This window comes from Chroicocephalus ridibundus, chromosome 8 (genome assembly GCF_963924245.1).
Source record: "Chroicocephalus ridibundus chromosome 8, bChrRid1.1, whole genome shotgun sequence".
Lineage (NCBI taxonomy): Eukaryota > Metazoa > Chordata > Aves > Charadriiformes > Laridae > Chroicocephalus > Chroicocephalus ridibundus.
Window position 1 is genome coordinate 30,611,447 of NC_086291.1, and position 14,695 is coordinate 30,626,141.

Here is a 14,695-nt window from a genome sequence, read left to right on the forward strand (position 1 = left end):
TTTTACAGTATTCAGGCCCTGTTGTGCTCCTAGGGCATATGAAGATTTTGCTCTGTGAGACTCAAAAAGAAGAGAAAAATTAGAAAATGCAAATTCCTCCTTTTATCGCTGCCTGTGGTGCATTCTGTGGGAAAGTACAGAATAAATTCTTCTTCTGAAAAAAACAGATTTCTTTCTGCAGCTCTTCGTTTGATGCAGCCATTCACTGCCTCTGGTGATGAACTCCTCCTAAGTCTACATTAGCTTCCGCGTATGCGTCTTAAAAAAATATCCTTTACGAAGATAAGGACATGCTTCAAACATAATGCTGCTGAGAATCGGTTTTCTTCCAGAAATAAGGATTTTTATATGTTAATTAACTTTTTTTTTAATTTATTAAGTAGTTCTGTCTATATTTGCCAGCTTGCGTTACCAGAATAAGATCCTTTAAAAAACTGCCTAGGCTGTTGGTATAACCAACACCTTCACTGTAAATTATATGGTAAGATTAAACATCCAGTCCTTTCAAAAACTCAAATACTGACATTTTATTCAAGATTACATGCTTTTGTGTGCATGTGTTGTACCTTGGTCTTTTAAAATTAAAATTTTTATTTACTGGAGTTGCTCATCATCTTCAGTTGCGGTTTGTTGCAGCAGATTTCCATTTTGTTATTATGCCAAGGAAGATGTAATTTTTTTCCACTGGCTTATTGCTGTATTTACATTATGTTTCTCCTTTTAATATTTTTGTTTATGTCTTTATTAAATCACAAATTGTGCTAGTTAAATTTGGCCTCAAGTGATGCTTTTTCATTACCGAGTGATTTAAACTGCATACAAATAAGGTCTGTACCTATAGGAATATACTGTACTGAGTGCATTCACTCAAATGGATAACACCAGCCAAGGAACAAACTTGAATGACATTGAAAAGAATGAAATCAAGTGCTAAAATTGCACTTCTGAAGGAAGAAATAAAAGTTTTTCTCCGCCTTCAATGCCTTTCAGTAGTGTTTGGATATTAAATCCTATCACAGGAAATCATTGTCATTCTTACTGAAAAATATTTGGGAAAGTGAAGCATCGTCTTCTCTGCCAACAGTGTTTCCATTTCTTTTATCCTCTTAAGCATAGATATTCCAGTTTTCTTAGTTTGGTTCCATAATCTGGGGGGACACAAGTGCCTGCTTACCCCCTGCTCTGGTTCACGTCAGATGTTTCACTGACAATTCACTGACAATTTTCACTGCAATTCACGGGTAGGAGCAGGCCTTTTGTTCCTGCGCTTTTCAGCTTCTCAGCATATAGCCATTACATTGGAAAAGAAGTCTTACTGGTGTGTTAACTAAAACAGAAACCAACTTTCCCTCCCCATAACACAGCGACACAGGTAAAACCACAACTTTGCCTGCTGCTTTACCCCTTCCCATTGAGCGAAATGGATATTTCTTTATTCCCTCCACTTATTTTGTCTTTGAAAACTATGCAGGCACAGATCTCACCTTTGAGTGCGGGTGTGAGTCACAACGCTCAGCCTAAGCTGCGAGGAAGCCCTTTGCTCCCTGTAACAGGGCATCGCTTTCTCACCTCATTTGAAAAAGATGCTGCTGGAATTGAGAGCTTGGACTAATTTAATGACTACGTCAGTCCTTTTCTCAGAGCAGATATACTAGACCACAGGTACCGTATGCAAAATGCTTCCAAAGATTAACAATCGTTCCTCACACTTCATGGTCCTAATACAGAAATACGCATGACGAGCTTAGGGAAGACATACGGTTTTACACCTCATCTTGATTCCTACAAAGCAAACTGTATTGTGCTTCTAGCAAAGTTTCAACAACTCTCCTATACACATTTTACAACACCTACTGATTCCTGCAAAACAAAATGTATTGTGCCGCTAGTGGTGTTTCAACAACCTGCCTGTAGAAAAACAGCAGCAAGAGCTGGCCATCTAGTGGAATAACAATTGCTGCATGCGGTGGACTCCGGCCAAGCAAACACAATGAATGAGCATATGATACTGCAAGGTTTTGAGGCTGATGTGTCAATGCAATGAGAACATAATAGTAATCATCACTTGAGCCTTTTGAAGCAACAGAGCCTCAAATTCATGGAGGCAGTAGCTCACCTGGTAGCATTAATTCACAGAATGTCAAGTTTCCTTTTCAGACTGCATTTTTTTAAATCTTGTTTTTCTCTTTACCTCTTGAAATTGAATGTTTTCTAATTCTATCCCTATATACAACATGGGAAGAGATTATCTACATAGCAATTTCTGTGCTAATTGTTGGTTTTGAATTTTCAGTCGGTATTTTCCTTTGAACTCATACAAGCGGTAAATACTTCACTGATTACAGAAAGTGTATTGATTAATTCAGGTGAATTTTAAAAGTTATGCTCAGCAGTACCATAACAGCTTATAATGGAAATCTATGGACTTTTGATGTATCTTGGCATGATTTGATTTTCAGGAAAAGGAACAACGATATGTTTCATGTTAATGAAAGAAAGCTTAAAATCTGGGAAGAACATCTGGAACCTGAAAAGATTTGCAATGAACAGAATAAAATAAAAATAGCAATCCCCTTCCTATCCCCAGTGTATACCAAAGTGCTGCAGTAAATAAGACATTGTTCTGATGGCTAGTGCAGGCTGAAAGAAAACTATTTATACATGATTCTAGCTGAAGAATATAAACTCTGTTTAAAAAGGAGACGCAGGACTGTAGTTTCTTTAACTTGCAAGTTAATTGACTCTTTTCTGCTACGAACAATGACATTAGGAGAGGATTCAATGGTATTTTGGTTCAAGGATTAGAAAATTAAAATATAAATTTAATTTAAAGATTATTAAGTGGCCTGGTTCTTCAGGAAATATGGAAAAAGTTGCAAGCAATTCTGTCTGACTGATTAATTGAATCCCATTTAAAAACAATCAAGCAACAATTTGTTTCATGTTCAGTAACAAAATTTTGAGGCTAGAGAAAAGAGACAGGTATTTTCAGTAATGAATTATAACCTTGACCGTATGTAGGAGCTCCTTCAAGTGTGACGAAACAATTTCTGGCAGACTACATAGATAAATCCCCATAAAACTCAGTCTCATAGAAAGTTTCCATGAATTACATTAAACTTTTAGGACATACCTCCCAGCTTCATGAAAGAGAAAACCTGGTCTCATTTTTGACATATTCCTTTAAAAATCCTTTGTATATATCTTCTATTGACTTGTGAAATACAGAGTAAAATTAAACATTAGCAGAGTTACTTTGTTTTACTCACTGCCAGCCTCATGACCTTGATTAAAAACTGAAGCATTGGCTCTTTAATCTGTATCTGAAAAGACTGGTGCCCATAAAACACAATTTAAAATAGTATTTATATCTCCATTAACTCTAATTTATTTTTCCATAATAAAATTTACCCTTAACTATCAATAGTAGAGCCCAAACACTAACCTGAAGGAGTTCTTTGGAAAGCCTTTGGAAAGGGTTACAGTTTGTTCCAATTACCCCTTCTTGTTTCTTTGGAGCCTGGAATATCACTGGCTCATGAAGCTGTGATTTTTACTTTTATTTCTGTCTTCCCTTAAACACAAGGAATTTAAATACTTGGTTTGGGTTCTTTTATTCCACTCACTTTCTGCTGAAATGTCTGTTTTTACAGCCTGAGCAATAATGCATACTCCTCCATTGCTTTACTCGGGTATTCATTCTCCTGTGCATTACCTGCTATTCATTTGCGTGCTTACCTGTTAGTCCTCCTGTAGCGAAAAACTCAGTACCTCGTTTGGATTAGGTATAGTCTCATCGTGAGAAGTACCTGAATACGATTCTATCAATACCTGTGTTTTCTTTCTCCTCGCTATCTGTCTTTTCACCACTGATACTCCTTTATCCATTCCTGTATCTTGGTCTATCAGATTTTTTTGCACCAGGTTTGGAAATTAAACCAGTTTCTTTTGACCTTTTCCCCTCACTTCTCCATTTTAAGCTCTTTTTATCATCCATACAGCCTTGATGTCAGAAGGCAATTTTCCCAGATAGTCAGATGGAATCCAGCCTTTGAAAATGCTGTCTTTTAGCAAATGCATCCCACTGGCTAAGTATTCCCAAACCTGCCTTTAGCACTGATCTTCGAGTCATCTATTGATCATCATTATGTTATCATATGTCCGATCTCCCTCTGAACCGACTAGAAAAAAATTTAGAGCATCCACTAAAATGGGACCTAACTATCTTAAACTAAATTATGATATTCCTAAGTCAGAGATGCATTGCAAAATCAAACCGTTATGAAAGTTTAGTACAGCTCCCTGTAAAACAGGCAAACTCATTGCTGGTAAAATTCATTATTAACAAATAAATCGTGAAGTCACAAGTTCTGCATTTGAAAAAAACAAACCCAAACTATTCCTCATATAACAAGAAAGGTGTGTTTTGATCAATCATTTCAACTGGCCTCAGTTCACCAGTACTCTATCATTGCCATTACTGATGGCAACCAAAGGTTACCTCAAAACCCTATAGTGGTTATTTTGGAAGACCTGACTATTTTATGTTTTGGTTGGGGGAAAATAAAAGTGAGGTTGGATTTTGTTTCTTTTTTTTAAAAAAAAAAAAGCTCTGGGTTCCTGCTGAATTCTTTCATGTTGCATCATCTCTTTGGCAGAATGCTCACTCAGGTCAGGCCCAAGAAACACAGGAGATGATGTTAAAGCACTGCAGTGACTGTACAACCTTTGTTAGCGGGATGTTTTCTAATTATGAAATGACGCCACAAGTGAAAAAAACATTTTTTTGTTTTAACTAGCAGATCACAAAGCAAAGCACAATATCTAGAAAAGGGGGGCATGAGAGCCGTATCAGCTGTCTCCTGAAAGAACAAGCAGAAGGGTTAGTTAAGTGCCACCAAAGGCAAAGAGGAATTGTTGGAGCCTCAGCTTGCAATAGGAGAGCTGAAAGCAGGGCAGAGTAAAGTACCCCGGCAGTTCTGGAACACTGAGCCTAAACTAGATTTCTTTAAAATTGACGGAGACACGTGCTAAGTGCAGGAGTCACTGTACTAGTCCCACAGTGTTTGCGCTTAGAAGAATAATGTCCGTAAAAGCTCATTCATTTCAGATTTACGCTGGTGTCATTCCACTAATTTCAATAAAGCAACTTTCGATCAGCAATCAGCTTTAACCGCTTTATGTTAATACAGATTTGACTAGCTAGCTTTGAGGATCTCTCTGTTTCTACAAAGGACTAAAACACTTCCATTTTCTTTCCTTAGACATCCTTTCAAATCTAATTCACATCTGACAAATGAGACAAGAAATCGATAGTATGTAGTATATACTGTATAATGACCTGGAAAGTTCTTAAAATAGCTGTCCTTGCTTCAGAACAGGTATTCAGTATTCGGTATACAATTATTTGGCACTATTACATTTGGCCAAGTTCCACTGAAAATACGGTTCTGTGAAAGAGGCAGACCAAATTGGGATGAATCTGTAGGCTCGTGTTATTTTTAAGTTGCCTCGCATAATACATAGTCATATGAAAATCAAGTTTTCTTTTGACCTTTCCCATCATACTTAGGAAAACACGAACGGAGCAATATTGAAAGCTAGGATTGTTCAACTCCTACAAGTATAAAGATTGTATACTGTGCATGGATTACATGCTGCACACATTCCCACATTTTAAGGAGACCCCTTAAGGAGATTTTAGTGTCAAGATAGCAGCTTGAGTTTCTCAGGTTGTCATAAGCTTTCTTACCTCTGCTTTGGCATGCGGATGAGTGGCTGTTTATGGCATCTCTTACTAAGGCCAAAGAGCTTGTGAACAGTTTTCTGTGCCTTGAGGAAGAGTTGCTTCATGCTGTTTTCTAGTTGCTCATAGCGACGTTGAAAATTAGAATCCATTGTCCACAAATGCATTACAGAAGATGTGTTCAGGAAATAATTCATGGGCAGCCTTTTCATAAATAATTTGAATTCATCTGAAAAAAAACCAAACCAACACCTCTTTAATTATGTAGTTATGGCTATTGCTGCAGCAAAACTTAATTCTAATTTTGTTTTTCTTGACCTTCTATTTTTTTAAACTTGAACTTTTGCAATTTTAGAATTGAACATTTTAACTCTTTCCAAGTAGAAAGGTAACTACACTTTTAGTGGTAATAAAACCAGCAAAATTCAATATTTAGATAGTTTTTAAATTGATGTTAAAACAAATACAAGCACTGTCTTATTTCTCAACCTGGATAATACGAAGATTAAGTACGAATCAGAGTTTCTTGCCTTCAAAAGTAGATCTGAAAGTAAATACACATTTGAAGATAAATGTATATTGACTCATCAGAAAAGATAGGAAACTGTCTTAAAAGGAGTATATTCCAATACTTAGGAAATGCAAGTAAATGTGCTCTTAGAGGCCAGCTGTCTTTTAGATGTCTTATTTCGCCTCAGAGAAGCCATTAAGGATCAGGCTTTTGAAAGTAGTTAGAATTGAAAGGAAGCCTTTCAAAGCATTTTACGATACTTAGACACTTAAAAACATGTCCCCCAGAACTTCTTATTGCCTCATGTCCCCAACTCTAGAGTGGCAAAAAGGAGTTCCTAAATCACAGTATCACTGTTACTGCGAACATCCTATGCTGTGGGATTTGCTCTGGTAGCTCAGTCCTCACAAGATACATAGCCTGAATCTTATTAACAGAATTTTATTAATCAGTGAGCCTATTTGCATAAGTAGGATAATTTACGAGTTGATTTATAAATTTTGAACTTAAAATTCCATTTAAAAGGGCTCTAATTACTGGGGGGAAAATGAGTAGCATCCTTGAACGCACATGTTTATTCTTTCTTTCTTGTTCCCATACATCAGTACATTTTCCTGCCTGCCCTCCTGCCTGCTGCTATCCTCTCACCCTCCACAATCCATTTTTTCTTTCAGCTTGTTCCTGCAGTGAAGTCACTTATCCTACAGTTTGGCTTTCCCCCTGCCAGCTGCTTCTTTTGGGTACTCTACGCTTCAACAGACTATGCGAACGCAATGATCCAACCGACTGAAGTAGCTTCCTGCTAAAAACTAGAGTTAATGATAGTATTTAACTTTGCTGTAGTTTTAGGTTGACTGTGGGAGAGGGTTGACTGGGCAAAATGTCTGCTTACAAAAAATAATACTCCGTTTCCATCACTGTTCATAAGTCTTTTGGTTTTAACTTTAGCTCTACTTTAGCTTTTTTAAAAACATTTTTACACAAAGAAGGCAAAAATATTTTCTTTTTTACAGGTGGAGAAGAAAGATCTTTTCTAAATGAGCTAGAGTGACCCTTGTTCACACCCTGGGGGACACGGGGCCATGATGAAATCAAACAGCCCTATTTTGGCATCGTATTTGCTGCAATGGATGAAGATTCATCAGAAGACAAAAGGCATTGAAAGGTCTTCTGGAAAGTAAAAAATGAAAGGCAAGGGGCAAAGATGATGATTTTATAGTTAATAAAGTGGTTTTAATAATTCACCGGGGAGGTCTTTGGCAATGTGTTATTCATTTTCTCCTCATGCCTGCCTCTTTGGGTATTAGTTGTCCCCTCGTCCACTATTGTCCCCTTGAGGACAGCCCCGCCTCCCCTCTGCTGTCCCTGGGTACAAATGAATTAAGCCGAGCCCTCCTGACTTCAGAGGAGTGCACTAACACACCTAGGGAGGATCCGAGCCAAAAGCCGCGTTCCTCCTACCCTCTTTTAATTCCTAACTTCTCATGTCCCTTCTGTTCTTCTGAGACACTGGTTTATCTACTTAAACTCAGTTTCACGAAGCCAAAAATAAACCCAAATCCCTGAGGAGAGAATATACTCAGAAGATGCCTTTTCAGTTTTCATATTGCTGTAATAACTTATTTAAGAAACATTGTCAATTTGCTGTCCTTTGCACAATGCCAATAAGCTCTACAGCTAACAACTAATCGGATGCAGTGTTTAGAAGTGATAAGGAGGGGTTACACTCGTTAACTCGCAATGCGAAAGCATTTTCCATAAGAAAATGCCTCTTCTTCTCCCTGTAATAAACATCATCTTTGACTATCCCTGTGCCCTGTACGATCATACTAATGAGCACCATGATGCAGGTAAAAGAGAGACAGAGATAAAACGAGCATGATTACATAGTGCCTTCTGCCAAAAAAAAAAGAAAAAGGGGGAGAAGAAAAGATAATGTGCTCATATCTTAAACAGACACATTTCATGATCTGTGAAACTACAACATGAACTCCTATCACTGAGAGATGATTAAACTATTACACCCTAATCAACACATTGTACCAGCCATTCCTGAGGATTAACAGCCAGTATTACAGTGCTGGGGGCCATGGAAATCAATGCTTTTAAACCACGATACTTGATATCACATACGATATGATCTCAGCACTTCCTCGTTTATTTTCACATGCTAGCACACGCAATACCATTTTTTCATATTCTTATCTAATTGCAAATAATGGGGGGAATGTAAAACATTATATGCAGTAGTTGATCAAACAAGTTTATTTAACTTTCATTTTATGGCCAGTCATGTCTTTTTTTCACTTCTCCCTTTCTGCAAGGTAAATCTTCCTTGCAATAACAGTGTCTAGAGATTGAAATGGCATATCGTATTTCAGTGGCAAAGAATAAATGAAAAATATCACAATGGGAGCAAACACTGTTGCTGAAATCAGATGAATATCAGACATATTTAGGCTGTAAGCAATACCTAGAGCTACTTGTAACTTGGATTCTCAGTGCTATTCAGTACCAGAGCAGGGCTCAATGCTGAATACAATGATTAATATTCTGCATACAGAGCTAGCGAAGACCAGGAGAATGCAGTAAGCTTCATCAAAGGATTTCACAGTGCTCTGCTACAAGGAAAAAGGGTGCGTGCTCTGTATTGGACCCCTGATTTCTCTGCTATGAATATTATGGATGTCCCTGATATTTTGAATTACAAGATCTGTACAAGATCATCACAACCACAAGACCACGGCACGTTTCTGTTTTTTTTTTCATCTGAGTGTTTTTTGGAACTTTTCCAGGCTATCAAAATGTCTCGTGTTAGCTTGTTTCCTAAGATCCCTTTTGGAGGATCTTTGGAAGCATCTTGGAAGTCAACAGATTTAGACCAGCTTGGGGATTCAGAACACCAGGTTAGTAAAGGGAACACAGGCTAACAACTGACTGTGCAATGTAATGCTGGCAACACTGACACGCTGCATAATACCACTGCACTTTCTTCTATTTTCCTTAGATCAAACAGAGCAAGTCCACGAATGAGGTTTCAAACTGCCGTTCCTAAAATTTTCTTTGAAATTGTATAGCCACTGTTTCTGCAAACAGCATAACAGAGGTTATTTCCAGACTATGGGTGTTCAGAGGAATTTCCTCCTCACAGCCCAAGACACACACTGTGTAAAGGCACAGGACAATCTCAGCTTCTGCGCTCAGGGTAACATGAGCAGGAGGATAAAACAGTAACTCCTTTAAGCCATTGCTTGTGTCTAGGGAGGTCTCAGTAGTGTACTTCATGGAAGAGCAAAATTCCTGAGTCCCTTGGTAAATAGGTAAATTAAAATTTGACATGGATTTCTAACAAAGAAAAAAATGCACATAGTTCTTTTTTTCTTTCTTTTTCTTTTTTTTTTTCTGTTAGCTCTGTATTATGGCTGAAATGAAGCAGCAAATGTGTAGATGTGAAGAAATTAAGTGAGGGGACATTCTACATGCAGTTTAGGAGAATGTAAAGCAAAACACAGTGAAAATAACCTGCATTTGGTGATATGTTAAGAAAAAAATTGTTTCACAACACAATAAATTTCAAGGAAATTTCAGCCACCTTCTCTTAGTTTCTAGAAATGGCTGTTTCTGAAGAGCTGGTGTTCCATCAAGTTGTGTCATTTAATTTAATGTCATACTCTGATGAGCCCTTTCACCTAAAATGAAATCATTTAATCAAAAACTTTTAGTATTGGAAATTACAACATAATGTTTCAGTAAATATACAACCCTAATTGTGGATTACATAGTTTAATCTAAACTTAAATTTTTTTACCAATATTCACATATGGAAAAAGCAATTATATTTTCTGAGCAAAAGCAGCCTGACAATAACTGAAAAAGTATTTTGCCTGGCCAGAAGAATCCTCTATTGACTGAAATATACTATTGACAATAGGCTTATATATAGCCTATGTATTTTCTAAAATGAATAAGAATTTGGACTGTAGCAGTTTTCCATTTAATGAAGCTCAGTGGAAGTATGTCTGTAGGAGAAAACTCCTTTTTACATCATATTATCATGTCAAAATCTACCGTTAGACAGCAATTCAAATGTTCTGCTTTGTCATTTCTCTAAACGATGCTCTAATGAAATATTTTTCTCCCTTATTTATCTAAGAATAACAATAAAAAATCTTTGACAAACTTTGTAGTGAACAAAATTGTGTATGTTCATTACTTTGATTGACAGCATTTGGGACACTTCAGCATTGTCTGTAAAATCTATGCACCTGTCATTTGTACATACGGCCTCTTTTTCTATCAAGCTCCTTAACTTGCTCTAAAGGCATTAAAATTCTGCCATCACAATCTAGAAGTGTATAATGCCTCATGTAAAAACCGTTCTGCTTTGGCTCTAACGAAATGTTACAGTGGGCTTAAGGCAAATTGACAAAAATCGACTTAACAAGTAAGGGTGTGATAATATATTTTTGAACAAAAAATGATGTAGTCTGACATGCCAGTTCAAATGAGAGCGTTTTGCACAATTTCAAAATTAGCTGAAGTGCATTCATGTTCTACATTGCATTTCATCTTTTCTCATTCTTAGAATGAGAATTACTTGCAAATGAGCACTACTCTTTATAGACCACTACTACTTTGGGGAGCTGTCTCCCTTCTTAAACCATAATGGTAGGATGAGATGTTAATTCAGGCTTGATGTGACCTTGGGCGATCTCTAGTTCACCCTCTTGCTCCAAGTAGGTCACCTCTGATGTTAGACCAGGTTGCTCAACGTTTGGTCCTTTCAGGTCTTGGAAACTGCTGTGGATGGAGACAGCAAAACGTCTCTGGGTAACCAAGACTCAACTACCCTCATGGAGAAAAAGTTTCTCTCTACCTCCAGTCTGAACTTCTGTTGTTTCAGTTTATGCCTGTTGCCTCTCACCATATAGAGCCTGGGTCTGTCTTCTCCATTCCTCTCCCTGAAGATAAGGTGGCTGCTTTGAGTGCCCCGAAGTCTCCATGCCCAAGGATGACCAAGCAAGGCTTCCTCCCATGGCCTCTCCTCCCAGGGCAGATGCTCCACCCCCAACAGCTCTGGGGACATCACTGACCACGCTGCAGTCTGCCAACACTTTTCCTGTACTGTGGAACCCAAAACTGGATGCAGTATATGAATGTGGTTTAACAAGTACTGAGGCTAATCCCCTCCTTGATCTCCTGGTCATGCCCTTGTTCACACCACCCAGGATGCTGCTGCGTTTGGTGTTGTCAGGCCACTATGTGCTCCCCTCCACCCACTGCCAACAGGCTCCAGAAACTTTCCTTCCTGCAGAACTGCTCCTGGTCAGGTAGGTCCAGCTTGGATCGCAGCTGGGGCTTTGCCTGCCCACAGCAGGGTTTTGCATTTGTCCTTGCTGAACTTCATCAGGTCACTGTTGTCCCATTCCACCAGCCTGTCCAAGTGCCCCTGGATAGCAGCCCTGTTCTTGAGTACATCACCTACCTCCCGTCCCTCAAATTGGTATTGTATGCAAACTTGATGAGAATGCACTTCATTGCTTCCTCCAGGTCATTGCTAAAGAAGGTAAACAGAGCAATTCCTGGAATAGACCCTTGCTGTAATCCACTTGACACTGGTCTTCAGGTAGGATACGTGACCTACTAACCCTACGCTCTGTCTCCCACAACATTCTGGTATTCAAGATAAGACACAGTGATCTGGATGGATGTTTCTGAATTTTTCCTTGGTAGCCCATCCCTGTTTGCACCTCCTGTATGTTGTCTTTTTGCTTCGGAGCTCTATCCTATATTCCCTGCTTAGCAAAGTTGATTCCTCAGTATATCTAGGTATTTTCCTGGTTGTCAGGATGGAGAGTTCTTATGCTTGGAGGATGCTGTCCTTAAAACCTGGCCAGCTTTCCAGAGCTCCTTTGTCTTCAGGGCTGCCTCAGAGGGAATATCACCTGCCAGTTCTCAGAATTAGGTGAAGACTGCTTCTGTGAAGCCCAGGTCTACATTCTGCTGCTCTCCTTACCCACTCCTTTCCAGATCCCAGACACCACTATTTCACGTCCTCTACAGCCAAGGTTGCCATTGATTATTCCATGCCCAAACAGCACTTCCTTGTTAGGGAATAGCCAATCCAGCTCTGTGTTACTCCTGTTGATCCATCCAGTATTTGTACCAAGATGTTATTCCTGACACCCTCCAAAAATCTCCTTGACTGCTTATGTCCCACCATGTTGGCTTTTCAGCAGATGTCAGAGAACTTAACTTCCCAACGAGAAGCAGGGTCTGCAATCTAGGTGTGATCTTTGAGTTGCTTAAAGAACGCTTCATCTACCTCCTCACTTTGACCCGGTGGTCTGTAACACACTCCCACCTCAATGTCACCCTTACTGGCCTCTCATCTGACCCTGACCCACAAGTTCTCATCCCTGTTGTCCATCCCCCAGCAGTGTTTCATACATCCAAGCTACTCTCTAACATAGAGGGCAACTACCCCCCTCATCATCACGGCCTGTCTTTCCTGATGAACTTGTATCCAGTCAGGTGAGCTGTCCCACCCTGTCTCTGCTGTCCTAACAGTGTTGCACCTTTGTCACCTCATGCAGAGTTCTGGTTCATTCTACTGGTTTCATAGGTCGAGTGCATTTGAGTAGGCTTACTGGAGGTGGATTTCCATTTGCCCTGTTTTACCATTACTCTTGTTACTGTCACCCTGCACTATGTATTCCTAAGAAAGATTGACCATTTACTTAGTAGGAACAAGAACACACCACGTGGGCCTAAGCCATGTAGTCACTCCTGATACACTCCAGCTCTCCTCTGGCAGCAAGGGATAATAGCCTAAGATGAGTGAAATGAGTCTCTCCTCAATTTCCCAGATCAAAGTCCCCTTAAAACCTCCCCAGAAAGCAGGTCAGGTTGGCAGAGGAGGACCACCATCTTCAAACACTGCTTTTTAGTGCCTGCATGTGTGTCAGGCTTGGCCGGCTCTGATGGCTGCCCAGGACACTGAACCTATTCTGCAGTCACAGATCTACAGGTGGAAAAGGAGCTCTCTTCCTGGTGCCAGAAGTCACAAGCATCCTGTTCCCCATCTTGACAGTCTGCTTTTGCCCATCATGTGCCGCTGAGGGTTCAGACGCTTGGCTCTGCAGGGTCTCTGTGAAGATTCTACCTCCTTTTTTAATCTTCCCCAGTGCTTTGCAGAGGGAATGCTATTCTCCCTCCGAGGAGCGATTCAAGAGAACATGTTCCAGAGGTAGGTGCCTGTAATAATGCCTCTCCCGATTCCTGCCTGTCAGAGGAAAAACTACTTTAGGAACTTGAAACTTTATATTAAATGAGAAATTTCAGCTGCACTTTTAGTTCTGTTGGGGTGTGATTTTTTTTCAAAATAACCTGTCTCCTTCTCCATGCTAATCATTTGTCTACACCTGGTTTTAGTATGACTCCAGCCCTCCTTTGGCACAATGCATTCTAATAGCAAGCCAAAATAAACAGATAGTATTGCGTTAAGGAAAACGAGCAACAGTCAGAGCCAACAAGAAATATTCCGACCAAAAGCTTTCATATAAAAGCACTACGGAAATATCTCTAGTGATTCCAGCAATCTATTTACTTACAGAAAAGATGACACACAGCAGCGAAGCAAACCATCCAACCCTGCTCTGCCAATTTGCTTAACCTCTGTGCCCATTTCAGTGTTGACCTTATCTGCTGATGCTGTAAATAAGCCTACTATTTAATACAAATACCGCTTTATTTTTGTTACAGGTTAGAAGCTAGAACGAAGACCACCAATTAATTTCACACAAAAGCTAAGGAAAGCTGCTAAAGCTATTCATTTCACAACAAAGGCGGCTCTTAAGTAGAACTGTGCGAAGCATAGAAAATCCATTTTGTGAAAGGATTTTTAGCATTCCAAAATTAGAATGCAACCTAAATCCTTTGAAATTCTCTAAAATTCCCCAAACGTTTCTAATTTCTCTGAAATCTTCTAAAAGGAACACTGCAAGCTTTTCTTGTTTTACTTTGCTGTGAATCAGCCAAAATACTTCACCTTGACAGAACAGAAATTTTACATTTTGATATCAACCTTTAATTCTGTATTATAACATAAAAGTTATAAAGTAAGAGATGACAAAATGAATAATCACTTCAAAATGAAGGTCAAAGCACTTTACTATATTCCATCAAAAAAAGCATCACTTTGCAATTATTGAAAGATTATTCCTTGGTTGTTTTTTTTTCAAAAATGCTGCCTCAATATTTTGTAATATTCTGTAGATAAATCTTTATCTCTGCTACACTTCAACTATCTGTTCTGCTTAGACTGCAAGTTCTTCAGAGAAGAGCCTGTCTCTTATTTTATCTTTATAGCAGAGTTAGCACAATAGACCCCAAATTTAATTGTTGCCATGTATTACAAATAATAATAATAAATTCGC

General features: G+C 38.9%; 1 protein-coding gene across 4 annotated transcripts in view; it reads right to left on the reverse strand.

Annotated features, from left to right (window-relative positions):
- The window catches only part of BRINP3 (BMP/retinoic acid inducible neural specific 3), a 205,093-nt gene that overhangs the window by 35,083 nt on the left and 155,315 nt on the right, over nucleotides 1-14,695 (reverse strand). For all 4 annotated transcript variants that reach the window (XM_063344804.1, XM_063344805.1, XM_063344806.1 and 1 more), the window contains one exon: nucleotides 5,753-5,975. In XM_063344804.1, the coding sequence (XP_063200874.1) occupies nucleotides 5,753-5,975 (223 nt within the window). The remainder of the gene's footprint in view (nucleotides 1-5,752; nucleotides 5,976-14,695) is intronic.